At 47.2% G+C, this 20,123-nt stretch overlaps 1 protein-coding gene across 6 annotated transcripts in view; it reads left to right on the top strand.

The window, feature by feature from the left end:
* The window catches only part of RAP1GAP2 (RAP1 GTPase activating protein 2), a 242,911-nt gene that overhangs the window by 195,263 nt on the left and 27,525 nt on the right, over positions 1-20,123 (top strand). For all 6 annotated transcript variants that reach the window (XM_084823044.1, XM_084823042.1, XM_084823043.1 and 3 more), the window contains 5 exons: positions 84-184; positions 1,597-1,726; positions 5,624-5,779; positions 12,314-12,385; positions 14,429-14,515. In XM_084823044.1, coding sequence (XP_084679170.1) covers positions 84-184; positions 1,597-1,726; positions 5,624-5,779; positions 12,314-12,385; positions 14,429-14,515 — 546 coding nt within the window. The remainder of the gene's footprint in view (positions 1-83; positions 185-1,596; positions 1,727-5,623; positions 5,780-12,313; positions 12,386-14,428; positions 14,516-20,123) is intronic.

Consider the following 20,123-nt stretch of genomic DNA (forward strand, 5'->3'; position numbering starts at 1 on the left):
ATCAAATGTAGTCCTCTACTGCAGAGTTAAAAAAGCAAAGGAGCTTTTTGCCATGTTCCTTTTGGATTTGTTTGACTTTGCAGACCCAGGAAGAAGAGTTGTTTGGGAACAACGAAGAGAGTCCTGCATTCAAGAATTTCTTGAGTTTGTTGGGAGATACCATCACACTGCAGGATTTCAAGGGGTAGGTCAAAGAAATGATTGCTTGCATGTGTTTTCTTTATAGGTCCATGTGATGGAGCAGTGATATGAAATATGTTTGTATTCATTTGTTTGTTTGCTTAAAGCATTTATACCTTGCAATTTAGCTAGAAAGGCCCCCCACAGCAGTATACAGCCTTGCCTTGGCACCAGCCCTGGGCATGAAGCCCAGGGGAAGACGTAATAAACTCATTCCTCCCATAGAGCTTTTTCAGATCAGGAAGCACAGGCAGCTTGGGATGCTGCAGAGCAATTGGGAGATGCATAATAGAAAGAACACACACACATACATAGAACCCTTCACCACATCGCAGTGATTAGGTAAGCTCAAAAACACCACCAAAAATAAATTATAAAATGCCCTGAGAATGCTGCAGAAAAGTGGGAGCCTCAACATGTATAGTGGCAGCAGAAAAAAAACAAAAACCTGTAGGAAAAAAAGAAATGGTGCGACAACCCCTGCCAATTTTGAGCCCTATCTATGAGAAATTGTTGGAGAATCTCTCTTCCCCTTGGAGAAACTCAATGAAATTGTCTCCCCAATTTCTCTGCCCACAGATACTCTAGAGAACTTTGAGAGGCGATTTGCACACTGCTCTACACCCACTTAACCTGTTCTCATGGGTGGGCAAATGAGAAGGGCCTCTCTTTCTGATCTTAGAATAAGAGCTGCGTCCCACCAGTGTGAGACACACATTATGGTGGGACATGGGACAAGGCCTTTTCTGCTGTGGCACCCCAATTGTGGAATGCCCTCCCCTTGGAGGCCCGATCGGTGCAAACATTGGTCTCATTTCGGTGCCAAGTAAAAAAATGGCTTTTTACCAAAGCCTTTGAGGGCTAAGTGCATTCCCTAAAGTTGCACACTGCTTTAACTGCTTTATTGTTTTGGATTTTAAATTGGTATTAGCTTGTTTAATGGTTTAATATATTTTTAGCTGTTCAAATTATTTATTGTTTGAAACTGTTTAAATTTATTTTATCTGTATGCCGTCCTGAGATCCTAATGATATAAGGTGGGATATAAATGTTATAAACAAACAAACAAACAAACAAACAAACTAATAAATAAGAGGAGTGGTGGGTCGCTCGCTGCTGGGGTTTGGGACCATGCCTAACCTTGGTGCTATCCCGGATCATAAGTAGGGACAGTGTTATCAGCCTGTTCCTAGCACCATTGTTTGGATCGAATTTGGACCCTCCCATGGCTTCTTTCAGGTAAAAATGAAAACACTGGGAGATCTGCTTCTGGATCTCCAGTGTCTCCTCTGTTTTTGCCCTAAATAACTCAGACAGAATCGTGCTAGCCTTCCATTTTATGTTATTTTGCCTTTGGTGAAAACAGTATTACTGCACCCGGTGTCACGGGTCCATTTTGTTCTGATTTTGTTCTAGCTTTCGAGGCGGTCTGGATGTCACTCATGGCCAGACGGGCACAGAGTCTGTGTACACGGTGTTCAGGGACAGAGAGATTATGTTTCATGTCTCCACCAAACTTCCCTTCACTGAGGGAGATGCACAACAGGTAACTGTGAGATGACCTTGTTTTCTGGCTTGAATGTCAAGCGGGGGGAAGCCGAAGTGGCAGGACCCAGGATGGATTGGCTTTCATGAAGTGAGCCTTGCGTGGGGACGGGTGAGGAAGAGGTGTGAATTGCTTTCTGCCAGGGGCACTGTGTCCTGTGACGGAATGACCTCCATGGGGTGTTTGCACATTGACCCACCAAAGCCTAGGTCCAACACTGTGGTCAAAGTGCCTGATGAGAGGAGGAGAATAACACTGGCCTCAGTATGTGTCTGCACAGGGACTTTTCCAAAATTCTCCCTATCTGCATAGCTCCCCAAAGTTTGGAGTTCCAAATCAGTGCTGTGCCGAAAATTTCTCCCACTTTTTTTTCGACCGTTCTCATTCAGTTTGATAGAAGAGAAATTGCTTTCGAACAGAAATTCAATGGCGAAGAAACTTCGGAGAAATTCTCATGGGTTGGGTTTGGGTTTCTTGGGCTTCCCTTACTCAGGAGGTGGCTGAGGAATGAGCACGAGTGTCCTGATTTTCATTGTACAATCACCTCCCTGGCTGCCTGTAGCCTCCTCAGCTTCCCACACTTCAATTAAAGCCCAGTTTAAGGCACAACGTGGTAATTCCTCCCATGTGGCGTTTTCAGATCAGGATGTGCAGGCAGCCCGGGAGGCTGGCTGTGATGAGGGAAGCTCAGGAACACCACAGAAATAAATCATAAAACACCCTGAATGAGGCAGAACAATGGAAGCCTCTTTCATGGGGAGAGAAAACTTTCAGGAAATTGGAGGACAGATTTTGGCAGAGCACAAACTCCACCTCATCCCTGGAGCTGACACCACACTGCCTCCACCTGCATTGCAGAGGAGGTAAATTGGGGGCTGGCCTGCCAAGACAGTTGATGCTGTTGCAGCACAACCCCCCCCCCAAAAAAAAACCTTGCCAAAAAAGAAAGCAGCTGTGCTACAAGCCCTGCCAATGGGGAGCCCTACCTGGGAGAAACGGTTGAGAATTCCTCCTCCCTCTGGAGAAATTCAGTGCAATTGGCTCCCAGATTTCTCTGCCCACAAGTCAGGTGGAGAATTCCAAGAGGCCACTTGGGCACAGCTCTGTTCCCAATTACCAATGTGAAACTGATGCGTTAGGGACCCTCCATTGTTGATCCCTAAATTTCGTACAGGGCACATGCATGAAGAGTTTGTCACACTTCCTTTGGAACTGTCTCTCTCCCCGCCACCACCCCCACTCCGTTACAGATTAAAAGGAAGGCCTCACACTTCTCAGTGGACGCAGTGCTTTGGCACTCACAGGCCAGAGCACTGGAAAGCTGCCATTAGTTGATGTTTTTGTGAGCCCAAGACTGGCCGTAATCCTGCCTGTGGGCTGAGCCTTATATCTCCATGAATAAAAGGTCCTGAGCAGCCTTTCCTGACCTTGGATCTTTAGATGTTGTTGGACTACAGCTCCCATCATCCTTGGCCATGATGGCTGGGAAAGGTAACTGTAGTCCAACCACATCCGGGGACCCAAGGTAGGCATGGGCTGGTTTAGAGCAGCCTTGCCCCACCTGGTGCCCTCCAGAAGGATTGGACTGCAATTCCCATAACTGTGGCCATGCTGCCCGGGAATTATGGAAGTTGTAGTCCAACACAACTGGAGGGCTCCAGGTTGAGGAAGGTTGCTCTAGAGGGTTGCTTTACTTAATGCAAGCTGAACATTGAGGGATGTCTGAGATTGGGAAGTGGAAGGAATCAGGACAACTCAGTTTAACTTGAGAAGATGACTATTTTCTTCCCAGCCCTGCTGGTGGGTTCCTGGTCGACTTTGGTCAGCCGCTGTGTGAGCAGAATGCTGGACTAGATGGACCCTTGGTCTGATCCAGCAGGGCTCTGCTTGTGTTCTTACGTTCTTGAGATGCTTTACACTGAAGCAGATTATCAGGACACCTAGCCCAACGTGGTCTACTCTGACTAGTGGTAGTTCTCCAGGTGTGGGATCTTCTTCTAGCCTTGCAGCCTGGGATCCTGATGGGGTTTGAACCTGGGACCTTATACATGCAACACATATGCTCTACCATGTAAGGCACAGGCGTGGATTCCTCTTCATTGTTGCAACAGGCCTGGTGTTTGCAATCAGTTTCCATCGGCCATGACTCACCTTGGGCCCTGGCAGATGCCAATCAACCCAACGGCTGATGCTGGACCAAATTGGGAAGACAGGGTTATTGACTGACCTGAGAAGCCAGCTTTGCTGCTTATCTAATAGGAAGGATGGTACATCATGATGTCTCCAACATTGTCCTCATGAGCACCAATATGCTTTTGGTTCCCATCCGATCAGGAATATTGGAGAAATCCGCAACGGGACCAAATGAGTTCAGATTTTTATGACTCCCACCCACAGCTTCCACAGCCATTTTATGAATGGGAAAGCCCCCCCCCATGGCAGACATTTTGTATAAGCGCCCATGACACTCCCTCAAAATGCCAAATATGCCCGCTGGCCCAAAATGTTTGGCGACCCCTGCGACATTCCCCTGGCCAGTGGAGGCAGCCATCTCTCCCCCTAGCAAAAAAGAAAAGAAAAAGTTAAGTTTTCCTGGTAGAGAAAAATGTAAGAAATTTCTTCCAACCACCTAAAGTCTCCAAAAAGGCCCGCATCACAGGATTTGAATAGCTCTATGAAAATGTGTGTGTGTGTGTATGTGTGTGTGTGTGTGTGGCATTCTCAGTCCAGCGTTACTGGAATTTAAGTTGCCGCTTTCATAGAATCATAGAATAGTGGGGTTGGAAGGGGCCTATAAGACCATCCAGTTCAACCCCCTGCTCAGTGCAGGAATCCAAGTCAAAGCATTCATGACAGATGGCTGTCCAGCTTCATCTTGAAAGCTGGACAGCCATCCAACTTTCAAGACAGATGGACAGTACGTGGGAGCTTGTGGGAGAGAACCGTTCCAGAACTATTACTTGAGGAACAGGTGAACTCAGTGGCGTGAAGCAAATTTTATCAGCTTAGGCTGGCATACCAACTATACCCTTACCTGGACAGAGATAGCCTAGCTACAGTTATCCATGCTCTGGTAACCTCTCGTCTGGATTATTGCAATGTGTTATACGTGGGGCTGCCTTCGCAAATGGTCTGGAAACTTCATCTAGTCCAAAATAGGGCAGCAAGATTGTTAACAGGGACTGGCCAACGAGATCATTTTAATCCAGTACTTTTCCAGCTGCACTGGCTGCCAGTCCATTTCTGGGCCCAATTCAAAGTGCTGGTATTAACATTCAAAGCCCTAAATGGCTTGGGGCCAGGTTATCTGAAGGATCGCCTCCTCCCATATGTGCCTGCCTGGACCTTAAGATCATCCTCAACGTTCCTTTTCTGTGAGCCCCTGCCAAAGGAAGTGAAGCGGGTGGCTATCAGGAGGGCCTTTACTGCTGTGGCACCCCAGCTGTGGAATGAGCTCCCTAGAGAGGTTCACCTGGCACCTATATTGTACTCCTTCCGGTGCCAGGTGAAGACCTTTTTATTCTCCCAGTATTTTAGCATTGTAGCTTCCTAGTCTTTTAGCTTTGGTGTTTTGAATCTGTATTTCAAATCTCTGCACTGCTGCTAGGTTTTATTCTGGTTGTATTGTTATATTGTAATTTTAATGCTTACAAATTTGATACTGATTTATCCCGCACTTTGTGGTTTTAATTTTCGTGAACCACCAAGAGAGCTTCGGCTGTTGGGTGGTATAAAAATGAAACAAACAAACAAACAAACAAACAAACAAACAAACTGAGACAAGGAGAACAAATATTCTGTAGGGCTATGAAGGAGTTTTAGACATATACACAATTCAGAATGATCACCATCCATGTCTGAGGTATCTTACACAACCTCCCTTTCCCCTCCTTTCAGCTACAGAGAAAGAGACACATCGGCAACGACATTGTGGCAATTATATTTCAAGAAGAAAACACTCCCTTTGTTCCCGACATGATTGCCTCGAATTTTCTACATGCCTATATTGTTGTCCAGGCTGAAAACCCCGAAATGGACAATGCGTCCTACAAAGTAAGTGAACGGGAAGGGAGAGTGTGGGGTGGGGTGTGAGTTTGTTTGCCTGTCTCTTTTAGATCTAGCAAATCACTGCTTTGGGAACTGTGAGAAATGTACCTGTTTGGCCGGAGATAAAGAGTTCCCGCTAAGCCTTCCGAAAATGGTTTTTTATTCTCTGAGAGACAGCTGGTGCTCTCAACGCTGTTGTTGCTGCAAAGGGAGAATCTGTTCTCCTATCTGTGAGTTTGCAGTAAATTTCATTAAGTGCTCAAGCGGGTGTATCTTATATCTGTCCTTGAAGCCTAAGCAGACTTGGACCGACTGGAGGTTGCAAAGCAGATGGCCAACGGGCCTTTCACGCCCATGTGATGTTGCAGCTTTGCCCATCTTAACATTTGCAGTAAATAGCAGACCCCTTTGAACATAAAGACATAAGAAGAGCCCCGCTGGATCAGGCCAAGGAGCCATCCAGTCCAGCATTCTGTTCACACAGTGGCCAGCCAGCTGTTGACCCACAACCCACAAGCAGGGCATGAGTGCAACAGCACCCTCCCACCCATGTTCCCCAGGAACTGGTGTACATAGGCTCACTGCCTCTAGTCCTAGAGGTAGCACATAGCCATCAAGACTAGTAGCCATTGATAGCCTTTTCCTCCAGGAATTTGTCCAACCCCCTATTAAAGCCATCCGAATTGGTGGCCATCACTATGTCTTCATAGAATCATAGAATCATAGAATAGTAGGGTTGGAAGGGGCCTACAAGGCCATTGAGTCCAACCCCCTGCTCAATTCAGGAGCGAGTCTTGTGGTAGCGAGTTCCATGTTTCACTCTGCGCTGTGTGAAGACGTCCTTCCTTTGATCTGTCCTGAATCTTCCACCCATCAGCTTCACGGGAGGACCCCACTGGGTTCTACTATTTTGAGAGAGGGAGAAACAGGTCTCCCTATCCACATTCTCTATACCATGTCTAATTTTGTACACCTCCATCATGTCTCCTCTTACTCGCCTTTTTTCCACGCTAAGAAATCCCAGCTGTTCTAACCTTCCCTCATAGGGGAGATGCTCCAGCCCCTTGATTCTTTTAGTTGCCCTCCTCTGCACTTTTTCCAGCTCTACAATATCTTTTTTGAGGTGTGGTGGCCAGAACTCTACACAGTGTTCCTGCGCGCATTCGCCCTGCAGCTTAAGATGGCTTCTCTGTGGCATGGAGGCACCCCGTGAGGCATGCCATGCATGCCACTGCCTCATTTCTTAAATGAGAGATGTTGAGGACAAGCCTGCTTGGAACGCAGACTCCCCCCACCCAGCCACAGAAGCCTTGCCCTGCAAATTTGGGATATACATGGCTCAACAACACTACAAGTGAGAAGGATCTTGGAATTGTTGTTGATCACAAGCTGAATATGAGCCAACAATGTGATGTGGCTGCAAAAAAGGCAAATGCTGTTTCGGGCTGCATTAATAGAATTATAGCTTCCAAATCCTGGGAAGTACTAGTTCCCCTCTACTCAGCTGGTTAGGCCTCATCTGGAGTACTGTGCCCTGTTCTGGGCACCACACTTTAAGAAGGATGCAGACAAGCTGGAGAGGGTTCAGAGGAGGGCAACAAGGATGATCAGGGGACTAGAAATGAAGCCCTGTGAAGAGAGACTGAAAGAACTGGGCATGTTTAGCCTTGAGAAGAGAAGACTGAGGGGAGATAGGATAGCGCTCTTCAAGGACTTGAAAGGTTGTCACCGAGAGGAAGGCCAGGAACTCTTCTCGATCATCCCAGAATGCAGGACACGGAATAATGGGCTCAAGTTTCAGGAAGCCAGATTCCGGCTTAACATCAGGAAAAACCTCCTGTTAGAGCAATACGACATTGGAACCAATTCCCTGGGGAGGTGGTGGGCTCTCCCTCACTGGAGGCATTCAAGATGAGGCTGGACAACCATCTGTCAGGGATGCTCTGACGTGGATTCCTGCATTGAGCAGGGGGTTAGACTTGATGGTCTTGTAGGCCCCTTCCAACCCTACTATTCTGTGATTCTACTATTCTATGATTCTATGATATGTCTGAGCACAGTAGAGTGGTTGTGATGGATGACTTCCCCCAGTGCTAGCTTCATGTTTCTGAGGATCCTTGAGCAATACACACTCCATGGGCACCTCCCTAAGTGAGCCTACCTTCTCACCACCATTGTCACCAGCAGGTGAACAAGCAGGTTGCAATGGGGAAGAAGAGGAGCAAGTCCAGGGGGCTCTGGTCAGTGGGCCCTTGCTGGGGTGTGGGGCCTTGGCAGGTGCCCAACCATGCTGACTCTTGACGCTGGCCCTGACTTCCCCCCCCCCGGCGTCCCCAGGTCTCCTCAGCTTGGCTTGAAGTAAGCTGAGCTATTCCCCCCAAATAGCAGATTAATTTAGACTTATTGCATACATCATCAGGGGTCAGTGGGGTCCAGTCTCTCCCCACCTGAGTCCATCGCAGCTACCTGCCTCTCTCCCACCCACCCACCCACCCACCTACCTGCTTCCAGTCATCTCTCTCAACCACCCAGTGTATGGTCCCAGGCTGTAGTCTGAAAGCACATGGGGCCACCACCTTGCTGAAGCTAAGCAGGGCTGGGTCTGGTCAGCGCTTAGGGGGGAGACCAGCTGGGAACCACAGTAGCCACCTTGAGTTCCATTTAGGTACATTTGCATTAGAAGGTTCCAGGGCATGGTCTGAAGGCACATGGGGCCACCACCTTGCTGAAGCTCAGCAGGGCTGGGTCTGGTCAGCGCTTGGAGGGGAGACCAGCTGGGAATCATATGTAGCCACTTTGAGTTCCATGATGGAAGAAAGGTGGGTCATACATGTAATAAATACATCACTAAACCGCCTGTCCACTTCCTTCCCTTGCAGCTGCCATTGCTCTGGCACAGCAGAGCCTGGTGGCTGTGATGTCAACGGGGCGGCGAATCCACTCCGGGTTTCAGTCAGAACCAGTCAGAACTCTACAGGAGCTCCCCAAGGTGCAAAGCAAATGACTCTTTTCTCCTGGAGTGAATTTCAGTCCATCGCACCGAAAATGAATGTGGCTCCCCAGGGTTTCAGCCAGGATTCCTTCCTAGCCTACCTGGCTATACTTGGGAGCATGCCTAGGCCCTCCTGTACGCAAAGCCTGAGCTCTACCATGACAGCTGGGAGTTCTTGCCCCAAACATCTGGAGGGCTCTAGGTTAGGGAAAGTTGCTGTAGAGCAGCGGAGGCTGGTGGTTCTGATGTCAGTGGAATGGTGAATCCACTCCCAGTTTCAATCAGAACCAGTCAGAACTCTAAAGGAGCTCTCCAAGGTGCTTCACACCTTGGGTAGCTCCTTTAGAGTTTAGATTCACCACCAGCCTCCACTGGTTCATACCATCATATAGTCCTTCCTAACGTCTATTCAGAATCCCCTTTTCTGTCATTTGAAACTGTTGACTTGGGTCTGACCCTCTGGTGCCGTAGGAAACCCATTTGCTCCATCGTCCATGGGACAGCCCTTCAAATGTGTGAGGAGTGCTAGCGTAGCACCTTTTAGTCATCTCTCTCTCTATATATACTGTGCATAATCTCCCAAACCTCTTGGAGAGCTCTCTTAGAGTTCTGACTGGTTCTGACTGAAACCTGGAGCGGATTCACCACCCCACTGACATCGGAGCTACCAGTCTCCGCTGCTCTAGCAGGAGGAGGGAGGAATCCCTCTTTCTTTCTTTCTTTCTTTCTTTCTTTCTTTCTTTCTTTCTTTCTTTCTTTCTTTCTTTCTGTGCCCCCTCTCCCAGCACCAGCAGGAGGTGATAGGGAAGGGGGCAGAGAGAAACACCTTCCCTTTCACTGCCAGCAAAACGGGCTATGTGTGCGCGAATGGGAGGGATTGTTCAAAGTGCATCACGTACAACCCTGTAGGCAAGTGCTATCATTCCCTCTTTTTCTAATGCCCAGGCATGAGTGTCAGTGCTTATGTAGAGGGAGGTATTCCAGCAGGCCTGGGGTGTCCCCGATGTTTGCAGTAGGACAGAATTTTTTTTTTTTTGGGGGGGGGAAAAACAACACCACCCTAAGCAGGGTGGGGGGTGGGGGATGGGGGATGGTCCAATAAGGACCGAGCACGCACAGGAGCTCTTCACGCTGCAACATTTTATCATAGGTTCGACTTGTTATCTCTATGTTGCAGACTGGGGCAGAGGCTGGGCAGCTTGTCCAAGTCAACCTTGGAGGATTGTGAGAGAGGCAAGATTTGAACCAGGAGCTCCTGGTTTCATAGCTCAGTCTTTTTCGCCTCTACGCCACACCAGCGACTCTGCTCACTGTGACTGAGAAGCCAGCCACAGAAATAAAATTTTCCATATCTTGCTATTCGGGATGGTGCAATTTTGGAAAGAGTAGAAACTCTTTTTCTATTTTTCAGTTATTTTTTATATCTCCATTCTTTGATTCATCTCCAAAAATCATCCCCTCTTTATTTATTTTTTTAAAATTAAGCACCATCTTAGGGACCCAATTGATCAGCACCATCTTAGGGGCCCAGTTAATCAGCACCATCTTAGGGGCCCAGTTAATCAGCACCATCTTTGGGACCCAGTTAATCAGCAGCATCTTAGGGACCCAGTTAATCAGCACCATTTAGGGACCCAGTTAATCAGCTTGATCCATCACAAGAGCTTCCTGCTGACCAGCAACCGGGCTGGCGGGAATGAGAGGTTTGGGTCATTTATTGACCAAGCGGTGATAACTTCGCCTGGAAGTTAAGGAGCTAAAATTATCATCCTGCTCGGAACATTAGCCCACTGGTGCACACTGGGAATAAATATAGGCTGTGTCTTTTGTAGCCTGGAGGATATTGTGGAAAAATAAATGAACGGCTCTCTGCCATATGAACATGCTCAATTTGACCATTTAGAGGAGGGATATCCTGCAGTCACAGATGTGAAGAGACAAGGAGCTGCTGAACATTGCCTTTATAAAGAAGCATGGATATGTCCGGTGAGCCCTAGCCCTAGGAAAGTGTTCGGGAATTTCTTCTCCCCTAGAGAAATTTGGTGAAATGCTTCCACCCACCCCCAATTCCCTGCTCACAAAGAATCATAGCATCATAGAATAGTAGGGTGGGAAGGGGCCTATAAGACCATCGAGTCCTACCCCCTGCTCAATGCAGGAATCCAAGTCATAGAATCATAGTAGGGTTGGAAGGGCCCTACAAGGCCATCGAGTCCAACCCCCTGCTCAGTGCAGGAGTCCAAGTCAAAGCATCCCTGACAGATGGCTGTCCAGCTTCATCTTGAACGCCTCCAGTGTGGGAGAGCCCACCACCTCCCTAGGTAATTGGTTCCATTGCCATGTTGCTCTAACAGTAAGGACGTTTTTCCTGATGTTCAGCTGGAATCTGGCTTCCTGTAACTTGAGCCCATTATGCTGTGTCCTGCACTGTGGGAAGATCAAGAAGAGATCCTGGCCTTCCTCTCTGTGACAACCTTTCAAGGACTTGAAGAGAGCTGTTGTATCTCCCCTCAGTCTTCTCTTCTCAAGGCTAAACATGCCCAGTTCTTTCAGTCTCTCCTCATAGGGCTTTGTTTCTCGTCCCCTGATCATCTTTGTTGCCCTCCTCTGAACCCTCTCCAGTTTTTCTGCATCCTTCTTAAAGTGTGGTGCCCAGAATCACACTTTAAAGTAGGTAAAGAATTTTGAGAACCCACTTGCAAACTGTCCTAGCAGCAGCCATTGTCTGCTGCTTTTACCATTTCATTCCTGGGATGCCTTTATGGTTGTCCTCCTGTGAACGGTATAATTTCATTGTGAGCTGCGCAGCTGTGCTGAGTATCCTTTGATGTAAGAAGGCAAATATTTGTGAATTTAATTGGAGAACAATTCTATAGGTGTCCAGCCAGCAGGGCCAGAGGAACGAGGGAGGCTTTCCCCACCCTCTACCGTATGAGCAATTTTGTTCTTGTTAGCAGGTCTCAGAGCCCATCTAAGACTCTGCATGAGATGGGGATGGGGGCTGAGAGGCCATTGGATCCAACAGATCCAGTCTCTCTCTCCACCTAGTGGGGCTTTTCTCAATGGATGGGTGGGCTTAAGGGATGGGGTGAGGGTAGATCAGCAGTTGGGGATGTGCAAATCAGCAAAAATTGAGGTCACCAAATTTGTTCCAATTCCATCTCGAAAATTCTTCTGACTTGAGTCTGTATCACCTCCCACCTCCTTGTGAGCTTGCAAGAATCATCTGGCTGACCATGGTGGGAAAGAGGGTGCACAACTAGATGGACTCTCTCTGTGATCTGGCAAGGCGGCCCTTACACTTATATCCCAACTTTCTTCCATGGTGGAACCCAAGGTGGCTACATGTGGTTCCCAGATGGTCTCCCTTCCAAGCACTGACCAGTTCCAGACCTGCTTAGCTTCAGCAAGGTGGCTGCCTCATGTGCCTTCAGACCATGTCTTGGAACCTTCTAGGTGCTCTGTCTGTATCTGTCCTTGCGCATTTATTCTTTTGTGCCTTTCCTTCTTCTTCATCAGTTTGATTTGTTTTGTCTTATTTCTGATAGGTAGCTGTCACTGCACGAGAAGACGTCCCTTCATTTGGTCCTTCGTTGCCAAGCCCACCTGTATTTCAAAAAGTAAGAAATGTAACAAGTGAAGGGATGAATCTTTGTCCCCCATGCAATTAGTGTGTGTGTGGGAATTTGATTACTTTCAGGGGGTGAGCAAAATGGATTAATTTTCTGGTGATGGTGGGCTTTCCAGTATAAGATGGATGTGCTACCTCCAGTACCACAAGTTGTGAACCTATATACAGCAGTTGCTGGGGAACATGGGTGGGAGGGTGCTGTTGCACTTGTGTCCCGCTTGTGGGTTTCCCATGGGCAGCTGGTTGGCCACTGTGTGAACAGAATGCTGGACTAGATGGACCCTTGGTCTGACCCAGCATGTCTCTTCTTATGTTCTTAGTCTTGATGGTTATATGCTACCTCCAGTATCAAGAGGCAGTATGCCTATGTACACCAGTTGCTACAGAACATGGATGGGAGGGTGGTATTGCACTCAGGTCCTCCTTGTGGGTTTCCCATGAGCAGCTGGTTGGCCACTGGGTGAACAGAGTGCTGGGCGAGATGGACCCTTCATCTGACCCAACATAGCTCTTCTTATGTCCTTAAGATGGCCGAGAGTTTCCAGTTCTCTCTCTCTCTCTCTCCCCCTCTTTCTTTCTTTCTTTCTTTCTTTCTTTCTTTCTTTCTTTCTTCCCTCCCTCCCTCCCTCCCTCCCTCCCTTCTTTCTTTGTTACATGTATATCCCACCTTTTCCTTCAAGGAGGCCAAGGCAGTGTATATGATCATCCTCACCCTCTCCATTTTATCCTCACAACAACCTTGTGAGGTAGGTTAGGCTGAGAGCCAGTGACTGGCCCAAAGTCACCCAATAAACTTCATGGCTGAGTGGAGACTAGAACATGGATCTCCTGAGTCCTAGTCCGATAGTCGAACCACTACACCACACTGGCTCTCAACCAAAGCTTTGCCACCACCTTGGCAAGTAAGGGCAGCCATTTTATTTTCACAACAAGACCCCTGGGGAGGATGATGTAGCAATGTTCCCCTTGGGCCATTCTCTGGAAAAGTTGGAAGAAACACAGCCAGACTGCCGATTGCAGCTCAGTTGTTCAAGAAAAAAAAAAAAGGATACACTTTTCCATCTTGTCTTATAATGGTAAGCGCCATTCATAGATTTCATCCACTCACACACCTCTCAAAAACATGTTTTTATTTGGGAGCCATTTTTGCCTCACCCTCCAAAACTGACGAAAAAACTATGTTCCAAATTTTTCTGCCCAAACATAAACATTGGGGTGGAGTCGACAGTCTTATAGGCCCTTTCCAACCCTACTATTCTATGATAACACAACCAGCAGTTACACATGATCTGTGGTCCTGTTACTTCCACCTTCTAGAGCTTAGTGTGGCGGGACACGTATCCCAGAGTAATGGGCCAATAAGATTGTTGTAGACCTGTATCTGTGGGTTTGGGTTCAGCTAGTAACAGGTTCGGTGAACAACTATCCAGGATATTTGGAAACCGTTTTGATGATCACCTAAGTTCTTACCCAAAGTATATTGTGCAGGCACCGCACTTTAAGAAGGATGCAGACAAGCTGGAGAGGGTTCAGAGGAGGGCAACAAAGATGATCAGGGGACTGGAAACAAAGCCCTGTGAGGAGAGACTGAAAGAACTGGGCATGTTTAGCCTTGAGAAGAGAAGACTGAGGGGAGATATGACAGCACTCTTCAAGTCCTTGAAAGGTTGTCACCGAGAGGAAGGCCAGGATCTCTTCTCGATCATCCCAGAATGCAGGACATGGAATCATGGGCTGAAGTTACAGGAAGTCAGATTCCAGCTGAACATCAGGAAAAACTTCCAGACTGTTAGATCAATATGACAATGGAACCAATGACCTAGGGAGGTAGTGGACTGTCCCTCATTGGAGGCATTCAAGATGGGGCTGGACAGCCATCTGTCGGGAATGCTCTGACTTGGACTCCTGCACTGAGCAGGGGGTTGGACTCGATGGTCTTGTAGGCCCCTTCCAACCCTACTATTCTATGACTCTATGATTCTAGATTGGCCAACTTCAGTTCTAACCCTTCCCTTTTCCTCCTTATCCCCAGAACTCAGAATTCCGAGAGTTTCTTCTCACCAAGCTGATCAATGCTGAAAATGGCTGCTGCAAGTCAGAGAAGTTTGCAAAGCTTGAGGTAAGATGGGTTGACCTGGAACAGGTTAGCAGGGCAGCATCCTCACTGGAAGTATTTCTTGCTTTGCAATGCCAGCTGAATAGCATCCATAGCGGTTGGACTCGATGGTCTTGTAGGCCTCTTCCAACCCTACTTATTCTATGATCCAGTGGTCTTGGGATTTAAAAGGAATATTGATAGTATAATACAAGGCTATGACTGCTTAAGGCATTTGGTCTCTTTTGCAAACAGACCAGATATGCACCTCCCAGGCTAAAGCGTGTATCAGATTATCCTTCAGATTTTGAACTTCCCTGAATTTTAAAATGCAGTTCTCGGCTCAAGAAATAAGTATAAAAATGCATTAAAATGTGGGTTTTAGGATAAAATATCACGAGAAATGTATACACTTTGATAAAATACATTTAGAAGAACATATTTTATCATATTTAAGAGACCAGTGTGGTGTACTGGGAGCCGGGAGATCCGGGTTCTAGTCCCCACTCAGCCATGGAAGCTCACTGGGTGACTTTGGGCCAGTCACAGACTCTCAGCCCAACCTACCTCATAGGGTTGTTGTTGTGAGGAGAAAATGGAGAGGAGGAGGAATGGAGGCTGCTTTGGGTTCCTTGCAAGAAGAAAAAAGGCGGTATATAAATGCAATAAAGAAATCATATTTCGTGAGAAAATATGTTTCCATGTGGATTAAAAAGAATTACACATGAATGCAGAGACAGGAGGGAACGGGTATATGAATGAACACATATGAAATTGGCACAAACTGAAAACAGACTGATTCATCTGTCCCCATGCAAGGACACCCTCCAGAAAATAGAGGAGTTAAGTTTGTTTAACGTTCCTGTCAGGAATTGCTGGGGCTGGAACCAGCTACCTTTGGATGTGTGGCAGTGCTGTCTTGGGAGGTGAGCCACTGGGACTGTAGGGCAGAGGCCTTCCTGAGCTGGGATGTCTTCTTTGGCTCTAGGATGTCTGAGCACATCTGGCTAGCACATTGGCTCCCACTGACCTGGATAAAGGGATCCTGGTTGGACTGGGGCTTTACCTGGGCAATGGCAGTATCGGTTGTGGCCACTTGGTTCTTCTGTCTGGATCAGTCAAAAACCCAGCATGGGACATTTTTGAGCAAGGATGAATTCTTTTGGCAGTAAGAATTATTTATTGATGATATTTCAAAGCTTTATACCCTGCCGTTCAATTCAGTGATTCTCAAGGCAGCTTACAAAAGCCCCCGGCCCCTGAAAATGCTCCTCACACATACACACTACCAGTGGAGGCTGATGGCTCTGATGTCAGTGGGGTGGTGGGGTTTCAGTCAGAACCAGCCAGTCAGCCCTTAGTCTTCTGGCTGATGTATGGGGCAGAGTGTGCTTCTCTTCAGTTCTGCAGTCCTGGGGCAGCTGTGGGTGGAAGACGCAAGCTCCCCGCAGCTCCTCCTCCTCTGGCTGATGGAAATATTGGCCCAGGTTGATCTCCATCTTTCCATGATGTTCTTGCCATGATGTCCAGGAGACTAAGTGACCCTTGGTCTCTTGGGAGGTGGGCAAAGGCCATGGTGCTCCCCCTTCAACTCTGCAGTTCCAGGGCAAAAATCATGGTTTACCAAACCTTCGATATATTTTCCACGGAATCTGAGATTACTGGGACTGTCGCCTGATCAAAGCAACCATAATTTATTAACTGTATAATACTTAAGGTGCAACCCCAGACATGTCTGCTCAGAAGTCAGTGCCATTGTGTTCCAGGTAAGTGTGTATGGGATTGCAGCCTTAGTTGATCAGTGACTGAATCTGCATAAATTTGTTTATTAAAGAACCGGTGGGCCAAATCTGGAGAAAGTTACGTGTGCTTAAGCCCTTGAAATCAATTGGGCAATAGTTACGAGTTATTTCTGTATAGTTACTTAATAGCTTAATAGTTACTTAAATCCCCATTAAGTTCAAGGGGATTTTAGTGTGACTAACTTCCTTTGTAGTTTGGGCAATAGTTCTAAAGCGGGGGGGGGAGTATACTTTCTTCATTTGAAATGACTCATGCATATGTCCCAGGCAGCACACATTGTCTTAGCAGAGGCATGCATCCCTTCACTTTCGCACAGGAAGAAAGTACCTCTTCCAAGATGTGGCTGGCCATCTGCAGTTTTATTAAGTACTTTTATTAAAAATACTGCATTTTAAATCTGCTAACAAATTAATCTCAGGCACTGTATTAGTCTATCCTTTAAAAAAAATCAATTAAATTTGATTTTTAAATTAAATTAAAATTGAATTAAGTAAAAATTAAATTAAAATTGATTTAGTTGCATCATCAGCTGATTCAACTAAATGTTGCAGCCCTACCAATGACAGAATGTTAATTGATCGCTTGATTCAACTAAATGTTGCAGCCCTACCAATTAAAGAATGTTAATTGATTGATCAGTTGTCCTATTGATTGACTAATCAATCACATCGCAGTGAATTTTTGCATCACCAAAACATCTGTGTAAATGAAGGAACTGTTAATATATTATCCAAGTTGCCATTCATGGTTAGAAGGAAAAATTCCTCCTCTTTTCTCCTTTTAATCAGTGACAGCCCAAACTCCCCCAGTCATGTTCAGAAATTAGTTCAGTTTATGCCCAGCTCAGTTCTGAGTCAAAACTGAATAGCTTATTCCATGTCAGACTCCAGCAGACCTCTGACTAGGGATGTTGGAAAATTTTGTTTGGCCCACATTTTTAAGGCCACCAACCTAATTCACACTTAGAATCATAGAATCATAGGGTGGGAAGGGGCCTACAAGACCATCGAGTCCAACCCCCTGCTCCATGCAGGAAGCCTGATTCCCAGGCGGTCTCCCATCCAAGTACTAACCAGGGTTGACCCTGCTTAGCTTCCGAGATCAGGCGCATCTATTTCCTGGACCAATGCGCAGGTCAGAATACAGTTATCCTTGTATACTTCTCCAAATTTTCCAGTGTTGTTCTTGGCTTAAAACTAAAAGATGCATATAAAATTGTGCATTTTTAGGGAAACTGTGTACAAAAATCTGTGTTTCAGAGGAAAATGTGCACAAAAATGTGTATTTTACGGGGAAATACATACAATTCAGGAACACAGGAAGCTGCTTTATACTGAGTCAGAAAATTGGTCCATCTAGCCCAGTACTGTCGACACTGACTGGCAGTGGCTCCCCAAGGTTTTTGGGCAGGATTTTTCCAGCCCTATCCGGAGATGCCAGGAATTGAACCTGGGACCTTTTGTGTGCCAAGCAGGTGCTCTGCCACTGAGCTACAGCCTCTCCCTAAATGCATAATTTAAATGCACATTTTTTTGCGGTATTAAAACACACAGAGAGAAAGAAAATGGGATGGAACAGACTTCTGATGGAAGACACGCGAAGCGGAGATAGACTAGAAATAAACTGATCCATCCATTCCTTCCTATGACCCCATCAGGAGTGCAGTGGGGTTTGCGTCCTCTTGTGATTAGCCTCCAAGCCCCTCCCTCCCTCCCTCCCTTTCCCCACACCTATCTGTTTTCCTGGCTTGCTGTTTTGGCAGTGGCGATGAAAGGAAAGTCTCTCTCTTTCTCCCACCCCATACTCCTGGTTAGGGTCGGCCCAAGATACGTTGCTGTCTGAGGAGAGAGACAAGATGGCGCCCCCTAACTTTCCGTGTACAGTGGGACAACATCCTCCACCCACCCTGAAGGCAGCAGGCTAACTTAGGGTGTGCAGTCGGGGGTGCAGAGCTGGCTGCATTGCCCACAGCTCTCTTCTCCAACATCTTGCTGCCACCTCCCAGCATCTGCCGCCTGTGGCAGCTGCCTCAGCCTGCCTTATGGGAGGGCCGGCCCTGCTCCTGGTTTGCAACTGGGGTGAGATGCCAAAGACAGGGCGGCGGGGGGGGGGCAGAGAATCCACAACTACTGCCTCCAAAGCAGCAGGGAAGGGGGCGGGGCGGGGCGGGGCGGGGCGGGGGGCGGAACAGACTTGACTTTGCGGGACATAATTCTTGCCTTGCATTTAAGCATTCTGAGTCATCAAGATTCTTACTTCTGAGCTGGGAAATATGGAATTCGGAGACACCGCTGCTTTCAAACAAACATAGCACATCCACAGCAACATGGCTTTGTGCCCCACCAATTAAACTCTGTCCTCCCTGATTAAAAAGATCTCCCACAGATTAATCCACAAAAGCTTTAGTTGATTAATCTTGTTTAATCAGTAGATTAAACCTTGCAGCTTTATTAATTACTGACTTATGCCAATTAAGGTTGGGCTGCTTTCATGAACATTCAGTTTCCTGAAAAGTAGTTTCTATTAATCCCAAATCCCAAAGAGCTCCTATTTTACCACTACCCCCACAAATCTCCCATGTGAAATTACTGCCACATGGGAGCCCTGTCCATGCCAAAGTGCAATCGTGGCTCAAATAGTACTGTGGGTTGTGCTGCTTTAGATTACTGCACGTGTATAAAAGCTGGCTCATGGATGACACAATTCTGACTGGAGGACAGACGTTTGCTCTACATGCTGCATAGAAGGTTTCTGAGCTTTAATGCTCAAAGGGTACTGTCAGGGTTCCCCTTATGACCTGGACCCCAGGAGCAACTCCTTAAGGATCTCTTGCCTCCCAAAGAGTCCCACCTTCCTTATTTTAAGCTTCCCCTTCCCAGTAGCGTGAGGTTTAGTCTGTAGGCATGGGGTGGTTGACACTTCAGACGCTTGGGTTTTAACTGCAACAGTTTACTGGTAAATTAAAGCATACAAATCACAACATAAAGTATTTACACAATAGAGCCGAGTGATACAAAAGGCATTAAGAGAAAATAAAAGTTGCAGAAATGCATGTTCCTTTACCCTAGCTGTACTTGGACTTCTCCAGGCTGCTTCTTCCTGCTCCCTTGGCAGGCTCTGGTCTCCTCAACTCTGCCCTCACTGCTCTGGCCTTTCTGACCCTCTCTCTCTCTTTTATACCCTCCTCTTTCAAAACTGGATGTACTGCTTCAATCCTGAAGAAACGGAACTTAACTGGGGGAATGAAACTGAAACTTAACCAAGGAAATGAAATGACTCCTCTCAGAGATACCCCCTCCCAACAAAAAACTCCAGGCCTCTAAGCCTGACCTTTTCCTTTTCCTGGCCTCTGTAGGCCTCACACCTTCACAGATACAAATTCATCTCCAGGGTGAGCCCAAGACTGCTCACGCATCCGTAACTCCAGCTGTGATGGACCTATGTGGCCGCACTTAGCCTTATGAACTTGTTCTGGATTCCTCTCCACTAGGGATGGGCGGATTTCCTACCTGCTGGTCTGTGGGGAATCCGCCCATGGGGGGGAGGTGATCCGTTCCTCCCCCCAGAATCCTCATCGGCCATATCTGCTCCACAGCGATTCCATGGAGCTGCCAGCCATCTCTGAAGCACCAGTGATACGGCCGCCATGCTGTATCGCTGGCTGAAGGGGACTTGACTGACTGCGGATGCAAATGTTGTCCAGGATGCCATCTGCAGCTGTAAAGTCCTTAGTTTAAGGTAAATGCAGCCATAACTGGCTGCATTTAGCTTAAACTAAGGCCTTTACGGCCACAAATGGTGTTCTAGACAACATTTGCGTCCGCAGTCG

Source organism: Heloderma suspectum, chromosome 16 (genome assembly GCF_057233095.1).
Source record: "Heloderma suspectum isolate Gila_16-S chromosome 16, 16-S_ref, whole genome shotgun sequence".
Classification (NCBI taxonomy): domain Eukaryota; kingdom Metazoa; phylum Chordata; class Lepidosauria; order Squamata; family Helodermatidae; genus Heloderma; species Heloderma suspectum.